Raw genomic sequence first — 22,001 nt, forward strand, 5'->3', positions numbered from 1 at the left:
CATTAAAGACAGACAATTTAACAGACATAAGCCCATCAAATTGAGTGCACTGAGTTCTATCAGACAGATAGTTAGCAAACCATGCAACTGCATGCTCTGAAAGACCTACACTCGACAATCTCTGCCTTAGTATAGCATGATCAACTGTATCAAAAGCCTTAGAGAGATCAATAAAAAGTGAGACACAGTGCTGTTTTTTGTCAAGGGCTTCAGTGATATCATTTAAAACCTTCATGGCTGCTGTAATTGTGCTATGCTTCTTCCTGAAGCCCGATTGGTACATTGATAAAATAGAGTTAGTAAATAAAAACTCTTTTAGCTGTTGACTCACAAGGGTTTCAAGTATTTTCACCAGGGGTGACAGCTTTGAGATTGGCCTATAATTATTTAAAAGAGTTGGATCTCCCCCTTTTAAAAGTGGTAGGACAAATGCTTATTTCCAGATTTTGGGAATTTCTTTACATTCCAGGGTTAGATTGAACAGATATGTAAGTGGTTCAACTATGAAATCAGCTGCCAGATTTAAAAAGCAGGGATCCAAAAGATCAGGACCTGCAGGCTTTCTCTGATCTAAGGATTTCAGGACTTTATGTACCACCTGCACTGAGAATGGCAAAAAGCTAAAGGTTTGACCAGCTCTCACTGGTTCATCCACACAGGGTTGAACAGAGACAGAGGACACTGAATCAAACAGCCTACAAGATGATACAGTGTTTGTTTTCATTTACATTGGAGAACAGCAGGCTTATATTTTGGGTTCTGATGGGGTACAACAGTTAAGCATGGTTTCTGCAACTGGATCCTGGACTTCCTGACGGGCCGCCCCCAGGTGGTGAGGGTAGGTAGCAACACATTTGCCACGCTGATCCTCAACACTGGAGCTCCCTAGGGGTGCGTGCTCAGTCCCCCCCCTGTACTCCCTGTTCACCCACGACTGCATGGCCAGGCACGACTCCAACAACATTAAGTTTGCTGACGACACAACAGTGGTAGGACTGATCAACGATGAGACAGCCTATAGGGAGTAGGTCAGAGAACTGGCCGGGTGGTGCCAGAATAACAACCTATCCCTCAACGTAACCAAAGGAGCACCGAGCACATCCCCATTCTCATCGACGGGGCTGTAGTGGAGCAGGTTGAGAGCTTCAAATTCCCTTGGTGTCCACATCAACAACAAACTAGAATGGTCCAAACACACCAAGACAGTTGTGAAGAGGGCACGACAAAGCATAAAACTAAAAAGATTTGGCATGGGTCCTGAGATCTTCAAAAGGTTCTACAGCTGCAACATAGAGAGCATCCTGACCGGTTGCATCACTGCCTGGTACGGCAATTGCTTGGCCTCCGACCGCAAGGCACTTCAGAGGGTAGTGCGTACGGCCCAGTACATCACTGGGGCAAAGCTGCCTGCCATCCAGGACCTCTACACCAGGCGGTGTCAGAGGAAGGCCTTGAAAATTGTCAAAGACCCCAGCCACCCCAGTCATAGACTGTTCTCTCTACTACCGCATGGCAAGCGGTACCGGAGTGCCAAGTCTATGACAAAAAGGCTTCTCAACAGTTTTTACCCCCAAGCCATAAGACTCCTGAACAGGTAATCAAATGGCTACCCGGACTATTTGCATTGTGTGATCCCCCAACCCCAACCCCTCTATTACGCTGCTGCTACTGTCTGTTTACCTTATATGCATAGTCACTTTAACTATACATTCATGTACATACTACCTCAATTGGCCCGACCAACCAGTGCTCCCACACATTGGCTAACCGGGATATCTGCAATCTGCATTGTGTCCCACCACCTGCCAACCCCTTTTTAGCTTCTGCTACTCTGTTCATCATATATGCATAGTCACTTTAACAATACCTACATGTACATACTACCTCAATAAGCCTGACTAACCGGTGTCTGTATATATCCTCAATACTTTTATAGCCTCGCTACTCTTATTTTCAAATGTCTTTTTACTGTTTTATTTCTTTACTTACCTACACACACACTTTTTTTCTCTCCGCACTATTGGTTAGAGCCTGTAAGTAAGCATTTCACTGTATTCACACACGTGACAAATAACCTTTGATTTGATTTTAGGCATTTAAGTTATTTTTCAAGAATCAATAGATATCATTAATTTAAGTCCAAAAAGGGACATGTCAACTAAGGATTATACTTTATTTTTTATTTATTTTTTAAATCACACACTACTTGCTTTGAGTTGGAGAACCACAATCTTGCGACAAATATTTATTGGGTCACCATATGTACACAAGGGACATGCCTGTACAATACTATACAGAGGACTTCAAAACAATTGACATACACAATGCAAGGTCTATATGTTTTCTGTTGACACATTCAGAAGTAGGGGAATAAGTGATTCTCAGTGCTGGGTTTGAGTTTAGCTGGGAAGATAAACCGGAAATGATCGACACCGACTGAACCGACCACTTATCGTGGACTTTTTGCTCATGTCTTTCATTACGATAAGAAGCCTATACTGGAGAAATGTGAAGTTTGAAATTAAATGAGTCTGCTAATATGGGTGATAGTTAAATTGAACAATTGATAGCTACAACATTCAAAGTACTAGTAGTTAAGGTAATAAAGAACTGCTGCACATTAATGTTATAAACGTATTCTATTTATCATGATATGGATTTTTGTCTATCGCCCAGCTCTCGTTGCGTTCTCTAAACTGCAATTCAGGAATGGCTCTCAGCGAGACACGCCATGTCCAATTGAAGTGACAGGACATGGAACGACATTGACCCCGACTGTGGTGTCCTTCGTTAGCGTAATCAAGTGGGACATGACCACGGAGGACACCAATCAGACGTATTCCAGTCTTCAGCTGCTTCCCTGCGGCTTATTTCTTCATCTTCAGGTCGGCTTCTATGGCACAACGGCGCCCCCTGGTGCCCCCATCCTGTATAGATGGGCACAGAGAAGAGATGGGTTAACTCTGGTCCAAAGCAACCAGAAGCTTGAAAAACTAGCCATCACCCTGGAAAACACAGTCGTTCACACCTGTAACATGGACACCAGATGGACTGGCCATCATACTTTTGTGTTTGTAAATTAAAGGAAACATGGTTCCTGGGGCAGCAGGTAGCCTAGTGGTTAGAGCATTGAAAGGTTGCAAGATCAAATCCCTGAGCTGATGAGATAAAAATCTGTTGTTCTGCCCTTGAAAAAGGCAGTTAACCCACTGTTCCTAGACTGACATTGAGAATAGGAATTTGTTCTTTATTTAACTAGGCAAGTCAGTTAAGGTAACATTTTAAAAACATTTAGATTCAATGCAAATTACAAACCAAAATGCTAGTGTGAGTGAAAGTGAGCCAATGTGGTTTTTTTTTGCTATATGCCTGCATGTGTGTGTAGGAGCGAGTGAGAGAGGGGGGAGTGTAAGAAATGAAAATACTACCCACTGGGCACAGACGTCTGTTCCACGTTGGCTCAACGTAACTTCATTGAAATGACGTTGAAAAAGTTGATTCAAGCAGTGTGCTTCTACACCTGCATTGCTTGCTGTTTGGGGTTTTATGCTGAGTTTCTGTACAGCACTTTGATATATCAGCTGATGTAAGAAAGGCTATATAAATAAATTTGATTTGAATTTGATTTGTGTGACCTACGGCCAGAATGTGAATACCTCAGCTGTAGTCTGACCAGTCATTAGCTGCAGAATGTGAATACCCCAGCTGTAGTCTGACAGGTCATAAGCTGCAGAATGTGAATACCCCAGCTGTAGTCTGACAGGTCATAAGCTGCAGAATGTCAATACCCCAGCTGTAGTCTGACAGGTCATAAGCTGCAGAATGTCAATACCCCAGCTGTAGTCTGACAGGTCATAAGCTGCAGAATGTGAATACCCCAGCTGTAGTCTGACAGGTCATAAGCTGCAGAATGTCAAGGTCACCCCAGCTGTAGTCTGACAGGTCATAAGCTGCAGAATGTGAATACCCCAGCTGTGGTCTGACAGGTCATAAACTGCAGAATGTGAATACCCCAGCTGTAGTCTGACAGGTCATAAGCTGCAGAATGTGAATACCCCAGCTGTGGTCTGACAGGTCATAAACTGCAGAATGTGAATACCCCAGCTGTAGTCTGACAGGTCATAAACTGCAGAATGTGAATACCCCAGCTGTAGTCTGACAGGTCATAAGCTGCAGAATGTGAATACCCCAGCTGTAGTCTGACAGGTCATAAACTGCAGAATGTGAATACCCCAGCTGTAGTCTGACAGGTCATAAGCTGCAGAATGTGAATACCCCAGCTGTGGTCTGACAGGTCATAAACTGCAGAATGTGAATACCCCAGCTGTAGTCTGACAGGTCATAAGCTGCAGAATGTGAATACCCCAGCTGTGGTCTGACAGGTCATAAACTGCAGAATGTGAATACCCCAGCTGTAGTCTGACAGGTCATAAGCTGCAGAATGTGAATACCCCAGCTGTGGTCTGACAGGTCATAAACTGCAGAATGTGAATACCCCAGCTGTAGTCTGACAGGTCATAAGCTGCAGAATGTGAATACCCCAGCTGTAGTCTGACCGGTCATAAACTGCAGAATGTCAATACCCCAGCTGTAGTCTGACAGGTCATAAGCTGCAGAATGTCAATACCCCAGCTGTAGTCTGACAGGTCATAAGCTGCAGAATGTGAATACCCCAGCTGTAGTCTGACAGGTCATAAACTGCAGACCGGGTACTTACAAAGAGAGAGAGAAGGAAGGCAGGAGAGGCCATGGGGACACTGTCCTGTGAGAGGACAAAGGATACAGTCAGAAAGAGGGATCAAAGACACACCCACACAGAAATCAAGGAAAGAAGAGGAGCAGTGGAGCACCCATCCCGACAACAGAGAACTACATACACCCACTTAAAAAGATACAGACCCATCCAAGAGAGGGTATAAAATAAATGCACACCACCACTCATGGACACTATAAATACTGTATACAATATAACCCTGTGGGCAAACATAGAGCAGCAGGTACAGAACCCATCTCACAGGAGTGGTTCAAGAACTGAGGCAACTTCTTTTCTTAAAACAGGTGGGAAACCAATTCCTCATTTGGATTATGAAGAGATTGTTGGAGCCATTTTTTTGTGATTAACCAAATCTAAACATCCCAGTGACAATATGTACCATGTGACCAAATATGACATTTTGTAGCATAGCAAAATTCAAATACTACAATAAAAATGAGATCTGTCCCGCTAAATTGAAAATAGATTGACTCCCTAAACCATGACCTTCTTTCCTGCTATCTACCAGCCAGAGCTAGAGAAACTGGAGAGGAACACAAGGTTGGAGTGTTGCCATGGCTGTCTTCACATACAGTGCTTTGCGAAAGTATTCGGCCCCCTTGAACTTTGCGACCTTTTGCCACATTTCAGGCTTCAAACATAAAGATATAAAACTGTATTTTTTTGTGAAGAATCAACAACAAGTGGACACAATCATGAAGTGGAACGACATTTATTGGATATTTCAAACTTTTTTAACAAATCAAAAACTGAAAAATTGGGCGTGCAAAATTATTCAGCCCCTTTACTTTCAGTGCAACAAACTCTCTCCAGAAGTTCAGTGAGGATCTCTGAATGATCCAATGTTGACCTAAATGACTAATGATGATAAATACAATCCACCTGTGTGTAATCAAGTCTCCGTATAAATGCACCTGCACTGTGATAGTCTCAGAGGTCCGTTAAAAGCGCAGAGAGCATCATGAAGAACAAGGAACACACCAGGCAGGTCCGAGATACTGTTGTGAAGAAGTTTAAAGCCGGATTTGGATACAAAAAGATTTCCCAAGATTTAAACATCCCAAGGAGCACTGTGCAAGCGATAATATTGAAATGGAAGGAGTATCAGACCACTGCAAATCTACCAAGACCTGGCCGTCCCTCTAAACTTTCAGCTCATACAAGGAGAAGACTGATCGGAGATGCAGCCAAGAGGCCCATGATCACTCTGGATGAACTGCAGAGATCTACAGCTGAGGTGGAAGACTCTGTCCATAGGACAACAATCAGTCGTATATTGCACAAATCTGGCCTTTATGGAAGAGTGGCAAGAAGAAAGCCATTTCTTAAAGATATCCATAAAAAGTGTTGTTTAAAGTTTGCCACAAGCCACCTGGGAGACACACCAAACATGTGGAAGAAGGTGCTCTGGTCAGATGAAACCAAAATTGAACTTTTTGGCAATCATGCAAAACGTTATGTTTGGCGTAAAAGCAACACAGCTCATCACCCTAAACACACCATCCCCACTGTCAAACATGGTGGTGGCAGCATCATGGTTTGGGCCTGCTTTTCTTCAGCAGGGACAGGGAAGATGGTTAAAATTGATGGGAAGATGGATGGAGCCAAATACAGGACCATTCTGGAAGAAAACCTGATGGAGTCTGCAAAAGACCTGAGACTGGGACGGAGATTTGTCTTCCAACAAGACAATGATCCAAAACATAAAGCAAAATCTACAATGGAATGGTTCAAAAATAAACATATCCAGGTGTTAGAATGGCCAAGTCAAAGTCCAGACCTGAATCCAATCGAGAATCTGTGGAAAGAACTGAAAACTGCTGTTCATAAATGCTCTCCGTCCAACCTCACTGAGCTCGAGCTGTTTTGCAAGGAGGAATGGGAAAAAATTTCAGTCTCTCGATGTGCAAAACTGATAGAGACATACCAAAAGCGACTTACAGCTGTAATCGCAGCAAAAGGTGGCGCTACAAAGTATTAACTTAAGGGGGCTGAATAATTTTGCACGCCCAATTTTTCAGTTTTTGATTTGTTAAAAAAGTTTGAAATATCCAATAAATGTCATTCCACTTCATGATTGTGTCCCACTTGTTGTTGATTCTTCACAAAAAAATACAGTTTTATATCTTTATGTTTGAAGCCTGAAATGTGGCAAAAGGTCGCAAAGTTCAAGGGGGCCGAATACTTTCGCAAGGCACTGTACATTATATAACAAGCTGAGGTACACACACACAAAATACACACGCACACAAACCCACACAAATACACAAAAAGCCAACAGACACAAAGGCTGTGAAAGGATGGACAAGAAAGTGTGCGTGTGTCAGGTATGCATCAGATTGAGAGTTGTGAGAAATTTAACTGCGTGGACTCAGTGACCTTTGTCTCACGTTGTTCCTAAACTCAGCAAAAAAAGAAACATCCCGTCACTGTCAACTGCGTTTATTTTCAGCAAACTTAACATGTGTAAATATTTGTATGAACATAAGATTCAACAACAGACATAAACTGAACAAGTGCCACAGACATGTGACTAACAGAAATGGAATAATGTGTCCCTGAACAAAGGGGGAGGGGTCAAAATCAAAGTGACAGTCAGTATCTGGTGTGGCCACCAGCTGCATTAAGTACTGCTCCTCCTCATGGACTGAGATGAGGATGTTACCCCACTCTTCCACCAAGGCATCTGCAAGTTCCCAGACATTTCCAGGGGGAATGGCCCTAGCCCTCATCCTCCGATCCAACAGGTCCCAGATGTGCTCAATGGGATTGAGATCCGGGCTCTTCGCTGGCCATGGCAGAACACTGACATTCCTGTCTTGCAGGAAATCACACACTGAACGAGCAGTATGCCTGGTGGCATTGTCATGCTGGAGGGTCATGTCAGGATGAGCCTGCAGGAAGGGTACCACATGAGGGAGGAGGATGTCTTCCCTGTAACGCACAGCGTTGAGATTGCCTGCAATGACAACAAGCTCAGTCCAATGATGCTGTGACACATCGCCCCAGAGCATGACGGACCCTCCACCTCCAAATCGATCCCGCTCCAGAGTACAGGCCTCGGTGTAACGCTCATTCCTTCGATGATAAACGCGAATCAGACCATCACCCCTGGTGATACAAAACGACAACTCGTCAGTGCCTTACAACAGGCCAACAAGCCCTCAGTCCAGTCTCTCTCAGCCTATTGCGGACAGTCTGAGCACCGATGGAGGGATTGTGCGTTCCTGGTGTAACTCGGGCAGTTGTTGTTGCCATCCTGTACCTATCCCGCAGGTGTGATGTTCGGATGTACCGATCCTGCGCCTGGTGTTGTTACACGTGGTCTGCCACTGCGAGGTCGATCTGCTGTCCGTCCTGTCTTCCTGTAGCGCTGTCTTAGGCGTCTCACAGTATGGACATTGCAATTTATTGCCCTGGCCACATTCCAGTACTCATGCCTCCTTGCAGAATGCCTAATGCACGTTCACTCAGATGAGCAGGGACCCTGGGCATCTTTCTTTTGGTGTTTTTCAGAGTCATTAGAAAGGCCTCTTTAGTGTCCTAAGTTTTCATAACTGTGACCTTAATTGCCTACCGTCTGTAAGCTGTTAGTGTCTTAACGTGCGTTCCACAGGTGCATGTTCATTAATTGTTTATGGTTCATTGAACAAGCATGGGAAACAGTGTTTAAACCCTTTACAATGAAGATCTGTGAAGTTATTTGGATTTCTACAAATTATCTATGAAAGACAGGGTCCTGAAAAAGGGACGTTTCTTTTTTTGCTGAGTTTATATATGCACAGGTATGGGAGCAGTGCATGTTTCAACTATTTTGTGTCATTGTCTGTGATGCAATTCAACAGTATTACCAGACATACATCTGAGGGAGTCGGGTTCCTATCTACTATCATGAGTTTAACACCATCCAACCCATGAAGCCAACCAACCGTATGGTCTCCATCCATGACAACTCACAGTGAATAGTGAAGGATATCAATGGGGAAATGGATAAAATGAACAGTGAAGCACAGATCATGTATTAAGAAAACACTATGGCTGACTTACATGTGCCCCATATAAAATCTAGGACACTGTGTTTTGCTGCCTGCCAATGGTAAGAGACTTGTGCCCTTTCCTTTCCTCTGAGGTTAAACGGACCCCTAATCTGGCTCTCCTTGCACCCCCAAATCCTCACCTTCCTTTCCTCTCCTGGACTCTCCATTCTCCCCCACTCTCTCCTCTCATTCTTATCTATAGACCCACTACCCCTTGCCGTCCCAATGAGCAGAACACCTTGTCCGAGGGGTCCTGCTTGCGGGTGCTCTCCCGGCCTCTCAGGCTTTTGGCGCTGACGCCAGACTCGGAGGTCTGCATGATGAGCTGTGTGGCCAGGAACTGCTGGATCTGCTCCAGGACATCCCTCTGCATCTCCAGGGCCATGTGGAACACGTCATGGTCACAGCTGTTGTACATCACCGCGTTCTGGAACATCAGCATGATGTCCCGCTGGAACTCTGCCGTGGTGCGGATCAGACCGGTCTCAATGCTCTTCTTAATGGTGGACAGGTCCATGGGCCTGGGGCGGAGGAGAGAGAGGGGCGGAGGAGAGAGAGGGGCGGAGGAGAGAGAGGGGGCGGAGGGAGAGGGGCAGAGGAGAGGGGAGGGCAGAGAGAGAGGGGCAGAGGAGAGAGAGGGCAGAGGAGAGAGAGGGGCAGAGGAGAGAGAGGGGCAGAGGAGAGAGAGGGGCAGAGGAGAGAGAGGGGCAGAGGAGAGAGAGGGGCAGAGGAGAGAGAGGGGCAGAGGAGAGAGAGGGGCAGAGGAGAGAGAGGGGCGGAGGAGAGAGGGGCGGAGGAGAGAGAGGGGCGGAGGAGAGAGAGAGGGGCGGAGGAGAGAGAGGGGCGGAGGAGAGAGAGGGGCGGAGGAGAGAGAGGGGCGGAGGAGAGAGAGGGGCGGAGGAGAGAGAGGGGCGGAGGAGAGAGAGGGGCGGAGGAGAGAGGGGCGGAGGAGAGAGGAGCGTGGTCAGGTTGTCCGACAGATAGACTGAATGGGAAGGCCAAGCCAGCAAAGAAAGCACCTGTTCCCTGTGTCAGTGGTCAGTGTTTACCTGTTCCCTGTGTCAGTAGTCAGTGTTAACCTGTTTCCCCTGTGTCAGTGGTCAGTGTTAACCTGTTTCCCCTGTGTCAATGGTCAGTGTTTACCTGTTCCCTGTGTCAGCGGTCAGTGTTTACCTGTTCCCCCTGTGTCAGTGGTCAGTGTAAACCTGTTCCCTGTGTCAGTGGTCAGTGTTTACCTGTTCCCTGTGTCAGTGTTTACCTGTTCCCTGTGTCAGTAGTCAGTGTTTACCTGTTCCCTGTGTCAGTAGACAGTGTTTACCTGTTCCCTGTGTCAGTAGTCAGTGTTAACCTGTTTCCCCTGTGTCAGTGGTAAGTGTTTACCTGTTCCCTGTGTCAGCGGTCAGTGTTTACCTGTTCCCCCTGTGTCAGTGGTCAGTGTAAACCTGTTCCCTGTGTCAGTAGTCAGTGTTTACCTGTTCCCTGTGTCAGTAGTCAGTGTTTACCTGTTCCCTGTGTCAGTGGTCAGTGTTTACCTGTTCCCTGTGTCAGTGGTAAGTGTTTACCTGTTCCCTGTGTCAGTGGTAAGTGTTTACCTGTTCCCTGTGTCAGTGTTTACCTGTTCCCTGTGTCAGTAGTCAGTGTTTACCTGTTCCCTGTGTCAGTAGACAGTGTTTACCTGTTCCCTGTGTCAGTAGTCAGTGTTAACCTGTTTCCCCTGTGTCAGTGGTAAGTGTTTACCTGTTCCCTGTGTCAGCGGTCAGTGTTTACCTGTTCCCCCTGTGTCAGTGGTCAGTGTAAACCTGTTCCCTGTGTCAGTAGTCAGTGTTTACCTGTTCCCTGTGTCAGCGGTCAGTGTTTACCTGTTCCCCCTGTGTCAGTGGTCAGTGTTTACCTGTTCCCTGTGTCAGCGGTCAGTGTTTACCTGTTCCCCCTGTGTCAGTGGTCAGTGTAAACCTGTTCCCCCTGTGTCAGTAGTCAGTGTTTACCTGTTCCCTGTGTCAGTGGTCAGTGTTTACCTGTTCCCTGTGTCAGTGATCAGTGTTTACCTGTTCCCTGCGTCAGTGGTCAGTGTTTACCTGTTCCCTGTGTCAGTGGTCAGTGTTTACCTGTTCCCTGCGTCAGTGGTCAGTGTTTACCTGTTCCCTGCGTCAGTGGTCAGTGTTTACCTGTTCCCTGTGTCAGTGGTCAGTGTTTACCTGTTCCCTGTGTCAGTAGTCAGTGTTTACCTGTTCCCTGTGTCAGTAGTCAGTGTTTACCTGTTCCCTGTGTCAGTGGTCAGTGTTTACCTGTTCCCCGTGTCAGTAGTCAGTGTTTACCTGTTCCCTGTGTCAGTAGTCAGTGTTTACCTGTTCCCTGTGTCAGTGGTCAGTGTTTACCTGTTCCCTGTGTCAGTGGTCAGTGTTTACCTGTTCCCTGTGTCAGCGGTCAGTGTTTACCTGTTCCCTGTGTCAGCGGTCAGTGTTTACCTGTTCCCCCTGTGTCAGCGGTCAGTGTTTACCTGTTCCCTGTGTCAGTGGTCAGTGTTTACCTGTTCCCCCTGTGTCAGTGGTCAGTGTTTACCTGTTCCCTGTGTCAGCGGTCAGTGTTTACCTGTTCCCCCTGTGTCAGTGGTCAGTGTAAACCTGTTCCCCCTGTGTCAGTAGTCAGTGTTTACCTGTTCCCTGTGTCAGTGGTCAGTGTTTACCTGTTCCCTGTGTCAGTGGTCAGTGTTTACCTGTTCCCTGTGTCAGTGGTCAGTGTTTACCTGTTCCCTGTGTCAGTGGTCAGTGTTTACCTGTTCCCTGTGTCAGTAGTCAGTGTTTACCTGTTCCCTGTGTCAGTAGTCAGTGTTTACCTGTTCCCTGTGTCAGTGGTCAGTGTTTACCTGTTCCCTGTGTCAGTGGTCAGTGTTTACCTGTTCCCTATGTCAGTGCTTACCTGTGAACAATACTGTGGTACCCCGGGGCAATGTCATCAGTCACAGGCTGCAGGAATACATTAGCATACCTGCATCAGGAACACAGCAAATATATCACTTTCAAAAGCTGAAATGAGAGGCCTGGAGCATGGTGCAGGCAGGATCCTGTTATAGCCCGGGGTTCCATGAGTGAGATTCTTACCTATGATTGGCAGCTGCACGCCATACCAGCATGATGGCTTTTTTCCAGATTTTCTGAGCCTGTCTAGCCTCCTGGTCCTCACTGCACATTGAACTGAATAGACAGAGAAAAAGAGAGAGGGAGTTTTGACCAGATATAGACATGCTTGGTGGTGTGTGTGTGTGTGTGTATGTGTGGTGTGTGTGTGACTCACAACTGGGAGGAGGCAGGGCTGCTGGGGATAGAGTCTGCAGTGGTGTGGAGCTGCAGAGAGGAGGAGGCTGTGTGCAGACTGTAACCGTCCTCACTCTCACTGGCTGGGGGTTCCAGCTCGGTCTCCCCCTCTGCCTCAGACAGGTAGGCCTCTGCTCCGTCCCCCTCCTCATCCCCCCCATCCCCATCCAGGCCCTCTTTAGTCTCTGAGGCACTCCCCTCCTCTCCGTCGCTCACCCCCTCTTCCTCCTTCACGTCCTACACAGGTTCAGAGAGAGAGGGCGAGAGAGTGAGTTGGATATATCTACAGTGGATTTCAGGTTCTAACACAAGGACAACAGGTATCAGCAGCACAAGCCTGTTCTCTCCTCAGTGAGGGCGAGGTGTACCTTGGAATGTCTTCTTGTCATGGGGCCATCCTCGGAGTCTGAGGGAGAAAGAGAAAGTGAAAAGAGAAACAGGAAGTGATGATGAGAACAGATGGCAAACGTGTTTACTCAAGAGCTTGTGCCCAAGGCAGGTGTCTGGGCCTCTGTGTATGACTGTCAGTCTGATGTGCCAGGGCTATGAGTGACCTGCATATGGGGTGTCAGCTCCTTGCTGCGTCCACTCTTCACTCTCACACCTGATGGTGGCGTGGGGAGAGACTGGGCTTCCCTCCCCATCGGCCCCGCCCATGGCCCCAGGCTGCAGACGAGCCCCAATAGCCTGGCTGTGCTCCAGCATCATAGACGAGCAGGAGGAGGAAGAGGAGGAGGGAGGAAGGCCGCTGATGCCCAGGGGATGTGGGTACCCTGATGGACAGTTGTCCTGGCTGTCACATGCAGAGGTCCCACCCCTTAACTGCATGACCTCCCTCTTCATCTCCAGACTGCCAGCGAGGGAGGAGAGGTGTGAGGCCCCAGAACGGTCACACTCAGGGGACTTGAAGGGCCCTGGCTCCCAATGGCCAGACAGGGCATGGCCTGTCTCCTCACACAGGGACAGAGCAGCCTCCACTGCAGCCGCATCCAAAGCCTCAGTATTCTCATCACCCTGTAGGATGACAGGTCACAGCTTGTCACTGTAAAGACACCTCAGGAAAACCTTTAAAATGTACTGTTATTAAGGAGAGGAGGCTGATATCACTATGGCTTTATAGGCAGAACAGTTGAGTATCATTCCGTAGCTGTGTTCGAATACTCATACTAACCGCACTAACCCTACTATTTGTGATGTAAATTGAGTATGTAGTATGCTTATTGGTCATAATATGGATATAGTTAGTATGCTTATTGGTCATAATATGGATATAGTTAGAATGCCAAAAGTTCCCGGATGTCATTCTACATTTGTCAAAATACGAAGTATACAAGCAGTGGACACTATTTCACTATTAATGCAATTCTTCCCAAACTGGGCGTGGCTTCACAACGTTTTCAGATTAGAAGACAATGGCAGAAAATATGCAGCCCAAATCCGATGAGAGCGGATACAAATGCAATGCTTTAACTAATTATGACAAATGTTAAGAAAATGTTGAGCAATGTAATAAAGTAATGACTTTTCAGCTAAGTTATGCTACAAGTTGTGTTGGCTGACAGTTTGTTGGCTACGCTATCCTTTACGCACCACATAGCATATCATTTCAGGTACCGGTATGTTAGCTAGATACCTAAAGTTAGTTAGCTACTAATACATCGAACTTGCCGGTTTAACTATATGATATCTAACTAACTACCCAACATTTATTAACTTGATTATTTACGTCATTCCTAGCTAAGTGGTATAGTGCAGAATAATTGATGAATTTACGAACGCTCAACACCCATTGAATATGTCAGTAAACGTTGGCAAAAAAAGCTTAATTAAATTGTTTTCAGCAGCACAGTTACAGTCACCAACGCTCTGGATAACATGAAAACAGACTAACCAGCTCTGCCAGGGCGAGTGAGGTGTTCTCTCATTTGTGTCTGGAAGTAGCTAGCCAGTTAGTTTGTGTGCTTGACTGCCATTGTGATGGTCAGAACGAACGCTCGGATCAACCCTACTCCTCGGGCCAGAACGTCCAGTGTGCACTCAACACTCCGAGAGGGAAACGCTCGGATCAACCCTACTCCTCGGGCCGGGACGTCCAGTGTGCACTCAACACTCCGAGAGGGAAACGCTCAGGAATTTACGAACGGACAAGCTGACAATGCTCGGAATTTACGAGTGCCCAGAATGCTCTCTGACACTCCAGATTGAGTTTACTAACACACCCGAAGTCGTAAAATGTCTAGCTCGTAATTTGTTATGCTAACAAGCTGTCAAAAGATTACATAGCAACAGCATCAACTTCCGGTAGACAGACTTAGCGCTAATATGCTCAACTGAAAGGATACCGTTTGTGTACAGTATACTAAAATTAACTAATCGTATATAGTAGGTTGTATATACCCATTAGGTATGTACAGTCGTGGTCAAAAGTTGAGAATGACACAAATATTAATTTCCAAAAAGTTTGCTGCTTCAGTGTCTTTAGATATTTATGTCAGATGTTACTATGTAATACTGAAGTATTATTACAAGCATTTCACAAGTGTCAAAGGCTTTTTATTGACAATTACATGAAGTTGATGCAAAAAGTCAATATTCACAGTGTTGACACTTCTTTTTCAAGACCTCTGCAATCCGCCCTGGCATGCTGCCAATTATCTTCTGGGCCACATCCTGACTGATGGCAGACCATTCTAGCATGATCAATGCTTGGAGTTTGTCAGAATCTGTGGGGTTTTGTTTGTCCACCCGCCTCTTGAGAATTGACCACAAGTTCTCAATGGGATTAAGGTCTGGGGAGTTTCCGAGCCATGGACCCAAAATATCGATGTTTTGTTCCCCGAGCCACCCACTTTTGCCTTATGGCAAGGTGCTCCATCATGCTGGAAAAGGCATTGTTCGTCACCAAACTGTTCCTGGATGGTTGGGAGAAGTTGCTCTCAGAGGATGTGTTGGTACCATTCTTTATTCATGGCTGTGTTCTTAGGCAAAATTGTGAGTGAGCCCACTCCCTTGGCTGAGAAGCAACCCTACACATGAATGGTCTCAGGATGCTTTACTGTTGGCATGACACAGGACTGATGGTAGCGTTCACCTTGTCTTCTCCGGACAAGCTTTACCCCAGTCCTCAGCAGTCCAATCCTTGTACTTTTTGCAGAATATCAGTCTGTCCCTGATGTTTTTCCTGGAGAGAAGTGGCTTCTTTGCTGCCCTTCTTGACACCAGGCCATCCTCCAAAAGTCTTTGCCTCACTGTGTGTGCAGATGCACTCACACCTACCTGCTGCCATTCCTGAGCAAGCTCTGTACTGGTGGTTCCCCGATCCCACAGCTGAATCAACTTAAGGAGACGGTCCTGGCGCTTGCTGGACTTTCTTTGGCACCCTGAAGCCTTCTTCACAACAATTGAACCGCTCTCCTTGAAGTTCTTGATGATCCGATAAATGGTTGATTTAGGTACAATCTTACTGGCAGCAATATCCTTGGCTGTGAAGCCCTTTTTGTGCAAAGCAATGAAGACGGCACGTGTTTCCTTGCAGGTAACCATGTTTGACAGAGGAAGAACAATGATTCCAAGCACCACCCTCCTTTTGAAGCTTCCAGTCTGTTAGTCGAACTCAATCAGCATAACAGAGTGATCTCCAGCCTTGTCCTCGTCAACACTCACACCTGTGTTAACGAGAGTGTCACTGACATGATGTCAGCTGGTCCTTTTGTGGCAGGGCTGAAATGCAGTGGAAATGTTTTTTGGGGATTCAGTTCATTTGCATGGCAAAGAGAGACTTTGCAATTAATTGCAATTCATCTGATCATTCTTCATAACATTCTTGAGTATATGCAAATTACCATCATACAAACTGAGGCAGCAGACTTTGTGAAAATTAATATTTGTGTCATTCTCAAAACTTTTGGCCACGACTTTAGTATACAGTATGTTAGAATGGGTATTCGAACACATCTCATGTTTTTAGGTGTGTGAGGCGTAGAAGGAGCACCTTGTCCTCGATGATGGCGATGATGTCCCCCACTGTCTCCAGGTCCAATTCTTCTGCCATGTAGGACACCGTCACTAGGTCTTCTTCTGTCCCATCCCCTGGGCAAGGCAGGGAGGCCCCCACCTCATTCCCTCCTGTACACACACACACACACACACACACACACGGATTACTAACAGCCTTACATGATTCAAATCCAATCTCTGAGTAAAGACAGCAGACTGAGGACATAATCATGGGGATGTGCTTCATGTTGGAGAAGATGAGATGGACTGACAAGTCATGTACAGGAGTCTGATGTTCAGGTGACAGACTGATCACACACTTATGGCCACAATCTGATGGCAGACACAGAGGAGATGCTTGGTGTTGACGAAAGAATGAAGAGGATGGATGGGCAGTGATTGTACAGTATAGAAGCAGAGAGAGGGAGGCAGGAAGGGAGAGACCTGTGTGTAGTGAGGCGGGGGAGTCCATAGTGGGGGGTGCAGCAGTGAGAAGGACACTGGAGGAGTCTGTGCTGCTGGCCAAAGAGTCCAGCGGAGTTGAGAACTGAGGCCCAGCCTCCAGCAGACGAGAAAGTGTAGGGGCACCTAACGCACACGGACACACACACACACACACACACACGGACACACACAGAGCGTGCAGAGAGCAGGCAGAGCCTTGATCTAATCAAAATGCAATGCTAAGCAATACTACATTTGAACTATTAGATGGGGAAAACGTTTGTTGACTTGATTGAACTAATTTATGCGGTAAAAATGCTGTGATTAGTTAAAATTGCGAGCTCTTTTTTGTATCGTGGTGATCAGACAGTTTTAAGCAGAAATAGTATGGTAATTGGTCAAATTTAATATGTGGGGAATTGTTGATATTGCTAAAAAAGTTGTGATTGCAAAATTGCAAAGTCCTGGAGGGACTGATAAGTGTGAGTGTGTGTACCTGTTGCTAGACTGCCAGGTAGAACAGAGCCTGTGAGCTGTAGGTCATGTGCTATTGTCATATTACCAGGCAGGTCACCATCTCCAACCTATAAGACAAACACAGCACTCTGTAGCTGCAAGAGGATTCATATGACGGTGTGTCTGAGATGTTCAAATGGCTCTGGGTAGTTACATTTTATGAAAGTGAACAATCTCTATGGAATACTATTTCCTCTCAGACATACCAGTCTGGGGCTTGTGGGTAGGAGACTGCCTTTCTTCAGTAGCTCAGAGAGGAGAGGGGATGGTGGCGGCGTGGCTTTCTGGCCCAAGAGCTTCTTTTGTGGGGATTCATCCAGAAGAGGGCCCAGGCCTGACTCTGCACCACCCAGCCCACAGGCCTCAGTCAGGGGCATGAACCCTGCTACTCCTGGTGCCTACAGAGAGGAGGGGAGAAAATGAAGTTGGGAAAAGGGAACAGGGGGAGAATAACATGCAAAGGAGAGGCAGGCAGGCTGAGGAAAAGGCATTCTGTGTAGCACGTTCCACCACATCTAATTGATATCAAATCAAGAATGTTTCTACTGAATTCCAATCATCTCTCTACCTGCCCCTGCCCCTGCCCCGTTCCCCTGTAGCTGACAGGGACTCACAGTCACTGAGGTGCTGGGGTCCTCGGGTGTGCTCTGGGGTGTGTCCCCTTGGCAGAACTCGAGGCTTGGCGAGCCGCACCCCAGGGGAGAGCGCACGGTCACACTGGGCACTCTTTTAGGGGTGTTCTTCACCGCCTGTCTGGCTGGAAGGGGGGTGGGGCGGCGGGGTGAGACTGTTCTTAGTTTGACCAATCACACTACAATTGATCTACTATTCACTTTGACCACCTTTGTGGCTGTGTACACATCTATCTCAGCCTTCGATATACTTTCTGATAGAGCTCCTCATCCAAACCCCTTGGCATGATGTTTTTTTTATTTCAACATCCCCTGTGGGTTTATTGAATCATTGAAGAAACATAACTACATCTTCATCAACCTGTATACTATCTGGTATATTGTGTTTTACAACGTTTGGAGTGAGACATATACAAAGGGGTGCCCATGGAGCAATAGCAGAAAATATGGTTATATTTACTGAGTAGATTAAGAAAAGCTACAGGCAAAAGCAGCTGGTGGTGTGCATGAAGTGGGTTATCTGTTACCTAGATAGGCTGTGTCTGTGACCTTCCTTTTCATGTCTGCCTCGTCCTGTTCCTGTTTCTTCTTCCTGACAGGCACAGAAAGTCAAGCTTCTCAGAAAAATGCAAATATACATGTAAATCACAGGTGGCTAGTGGCACCTTAATTGAGGAGGACAGGCTCATAGTAATGGCTGGAACGGAATTCATGGAATGGTATCAAACACCTTGTTTCCGTGTGGTTGATACCATTCCATCCACTCCATTCCAGCCATTATTATGAGCCCTCAGCAGCCTCCTGTAATGTAAATAGATAAAGAAATGGTAACAGAGGCTGACAGATAAAAGGGTCATACTGCACAATCTCTCCCCATAGATCCTCTAGCTTGGAGTCCAGGTGCCCGGCTTGGATCAGCTCTGCCTCGGTCTTCAGCTTCCTGTGAATGCAGCAGGTCAACAACTGACATCAGAGTTGGGTCAATCAAGTAGCAGAAAAAAAATCTACTGAAGGCCATTATAGTCTCTTGAATAGATTGTCCCTCTATCAGAGATTGCACACAGGGAAAGTGGGAGACCTAGTCCGTTGTCCAACTGAATGTATTCAACTGACGTGTTTTCCGTAACCTTAATTCGACATCCATGTCTTTGGTGCCCGGGGAACAGTGGATTAACTGCCTTGCTCAGGGGCAGAACGACAGTTTTTTTTTACCTTGTCAGCTCGGGGATTCGATCCAGCCCAACGCTCTAACCACTAGGCTACCTACCTGCCACAATATGTGTACCTGTGCTTCTCCTGTGTGTCTTTGATCAGTCTCTTCAGTTCATCAATCCTCTCTGCCGTGAGCCTGCGGACGATCACATCCTCCACCGTCTCCACCACCTCACCTTTCTCACCACGTTTCCGTCTGGGGAGAGATACCGTGCCATAAACATAAGCCATCCAGACAAGATCATGTTATCCATAATCCAATGCCTCCCCCTTCACACTAACATACTACCCATGTTCTCCAACCCCCCTCTGATCATAGGAAATGCAACAGCAGAACCATCACAAATCCAGCCACACACAGAAAACTGCTGTGCTCACTTTGGGGTCTCTGTTGTCTCCAGGAGCTCTGAGTACTGGGAGGCACAGTGCTAGAAGAAAAAGAGAGAGATAGGAAAAGAGAAGATAAGCCAATTATTTCCTTTATTTCAACAGGCTGCATATACAGTAGGGCAAAAAAGTATTTAGTCAGCCACCAGTTGTGCAAGTTCTCCCACTTAAAAATACAAGAGAGGCCTGTAATTTTCATCATAGGTACACTTCAACCATGACAGACAAAATGAGAAACAAAATTCCAGAAAATCACAATGTAGGATTTTTAATTAATTAATTTGCAAATTATGGTGGAAAATAAGTATTTGGTCACCTACAAACAAGCAAGATTTCTGGCTCTCACAGACCTGTAACTTCTTCTTTAAGAGGCTCCTCTGTCCTCCACTCGTTACCTGTATTTTGGGCACCTGTTTGAACTTGTTATCAGTACAAAAGACACCTGTCCACAACCTCAAACAGTCACACTCCAAACTCCACTATGGCCAAGACCAAAGAGCTGTCAAAGGATACCAGAAACAAAATTGTAGACCTGCACCAGGCTGGGAAGACTAAATCTGCAATAGGTAAGCAGCTTGGTTTGAAGAAATCAACTGTGGGAGCAATTATTAGGAAATGGAAGACATACAAGACCACTGATAATCTCCCTCGATCTGGGGCTCCATGCAAGATCTCACCCCGTGGGGTCAAAATGATCACAAGAACAGTGAGCAAAAATCCCAGAACCACACGGGGAGACCTAGTGAATGACCTGCAGAGAGCTGGGACCAAAGTAACAAATCCTACCATCAGTAACACACTACGCCGCCAGGGACTCAAATCCTGCAGTGCCAGACATGTCCCCCTGCTTAAGCCAGTACATGTCCAGGCCCGTCTGAAGTTTGCGTGTGTGAAAACCTTGTGAAGACTTACAGAAAACTTTTGACCTCTTGTCATTGCCAACAAAGGGTATATAACAAAGTATTGAGATAAACTTTTGTTATTGACCAAATACTTATTTTCCACCATAATTTGCAAATAAATTATTTAAAAATCCTACAATGTCATTTTCTGGATTTTTTTTCTCATTTTGTCTGTCATAGTTGAAGTGTACCTATGATGAAAATTACAGGCCTCTCTCATCTTTTTAAGTGGGAGAACTTGCACAATTGGTGGCTGACTAAATACTTTTTTGCCCCACTGTATGTACTGATGGCAAACAAACCGTGCTAGGGAAAGTAGAGTTAATGCAAAGGACCCATGCCACCTCTCTCACACAATCAACCCCTGTCCATAAGGTTACTGATTCATCATGGGCACCAAATGCAAATATTTTTCAGATGCTATCATCAGGTTCTTGATTATTCATGGTTTTCATTTATTAGAGCATATCCTACCTTTTGTGAGAACCAATCAGGGGGTCGTCCTGACTCTGCAAATGGTTTGATGGCTCGACTGACAGACACCCTGTGGGTATGGATAGATATCCTATTATTGCATAATCACAATTCCTATTCAACTGACCAATTCTATTCCAAAATATTTTCTCACATTATCAATTGTGTGACAGATGGACGAATGCATGTTTCCATTACTGAAAGTTGGTGGCTGGCTTAGATTCGACTGGTCTGTCCAAAAACATAGGAACAGTAACATGATGTAGGCCTAAACGTGTGCTGCTTTACCAGTTCTGGTCCCCGCTCTTCATGACAGAGGTAGCCAAGCACAGCTTCTCCCTCACCGACCACGGCTCCTTTGCCCCCATGGAGAGCAACTTGTGTTCTGCAGATAAGGAGTGGAGGGGAAGTACGGGTATGGACAGAGTCAGTACAAGGACATGTAATGTTCAAAAAATACAATTTCTGGTAATCACATCCTATTTTACAGGTCAGGATGTCCCAGGATCCTGCAAAACAAAACCCATTGTTGTCAACTAGGTACAACTATTATGAAATAAACTTTCAGATAAATAGCTGAGGCGGTTAGGCCACACTGAATACCAAGCAAAGCCATGTATGGAGGAGGGGTGAAAATAAATGTTGCGCTTCCTAAAGCTAGCTACCATCTTGAGAGCTGTTACAAAATGCCCTACGAATGTTTCAAAAGTCACGAAGCACTAATCTCAACGCCTTTCTAATCAGACATACGGAAGGATGAACTTCCGCACAAGCACCTACTAGCAATATTTTGCTAGTGACTTAGAATAGCTAGCTAGCGAGCTTCTGCTAACTGGTCAGCTAACGTTGTCTAGCGAGAAGGGAAGAGTGAGCCATTCATTCAAAGCTCATGCCAGCATGGGTAGGCTATTAAGAATTCACCGATTTGCAATGCCGTGTAACGTTACATCATCCACAAGACTATAGTGCAAACGACTCATGAACATCTGGTTGCCATGCATTAAAAATCATATAATTTGACAACAGGCTCATTTACTCACTTCCAACCCCGCTCGCCATCTTCTTGTTATACAGCAGATACTGTACTCACTCCACCCACCCACTAGGTCTACAGTAAACCAAGTTAGATCATTCAGATTTAAAAAAGAGAAAATATTTATTTTGCGTAGACTCACTGTGGCTGCCGCTGTGTAGAACTATAATTATATGTACATTGTCTGAGCTATTTCATGTTTTCTTTGCATTATATGTACAGCATTGCAGAGCGACGAGTCAAATAACTACACGGTTAAATTGTCCCGAGGTCAAACACTGAC

General features: G+C 46.0%; 1 protein-coding gene across 4 annotated transcripts; it reads right to left on the bottom strand.

Moving 5' to 3' along the window:
- Nucleotides 1-2,232: 2,232 nt before the first annotated feature.
- brd8a (bromodomain containing 8a) lies at nt 2,233-22,001 on the bottom strand. 4 transcript variants are annotated; one of them, XM_042311442.1, is made up of 20 exons: nt 21,861-22,001; nt 20,974-21,070; nt 20,686-20,755; nt 19,301-19,350; nt 18,996-19,118; nt 18,570-18,650; nt 18,238-18,302; nt 17,693-17,835; nt 17,285-17,476; nt 17,059-17,146; nt 16,563-16,706; nt 16,114-16,247; nt 12,677-13,136; nt 12,491-12,528; nt 12,103-12,359; nt 11,910-12,002; nt 11,728-11,796; nt 9,050-9,332; nt 4,718-4,762; nt 2,233-2,927 (listed from the first exon to the last, which is right to left on the bottom strand). In XM_042311442.1, exons 2-20 carry the CDS (start codon nt 21,051-21,053, stop codon nt 2,868-2,870), a joined length of 2,475 nt encoding a protein of 824 aa, XP_042167376.1. In that variant the 5' UTR covers nt 21,054-21,070; nt 21,861-22,001; the 3' UTR covers nt 2,233-2,867. The 4 variants fall into 4 exon arrangements, with proteins under 4 accessions (XP_042167376.1, XP_024253568.1, XP_024253570.1 ...); XM_024397800.2 differs by lacking the exon at nt 21,861-22,001 and adding an exon at nt 21,726-21,828; XM_024397802.2 differs by lacking the exons at nt 16,563-16,706; nt 21,861-22,001 and adding an exon at nt 21,726-21,828.

Source organism: Oncorhynchus tshawytscha, linkage group LG33 (assembly GCF_018296145.1).
Source record: "Oncorhynchus tshawytscha isolate Ot180627B linkage group LG33, Otsh_v2.0, whole genome shotgun sequence".
Classification (NCBI taxonomy): Eukaryota; Metazoa; Chordata; class Actinopteri; order Salmoniformes; family Salmonidae; genus Oncorhynchus; species Oncorhynchus tshawytscha.

Bases quoted from the DNA above. Each gene is read 5' to 3' on its own strand.
- brd8a (XM_024397800.2), bottom strand. The intron at 17,836-18,237 runs GTAACAGATAAC...CCCCCCTTCCAG, and splicing joins CACAGACACAGCCTATCTAG to CCAGACAGGCGGTGAAGAAC. The intron at 12,529-12,676 runs GTCACTCATAGC...TTTCTCCCTCAG, and splicing joins AGCTGACACCCCATATGCAG to ACTCCGAGGATGGCCCCATG.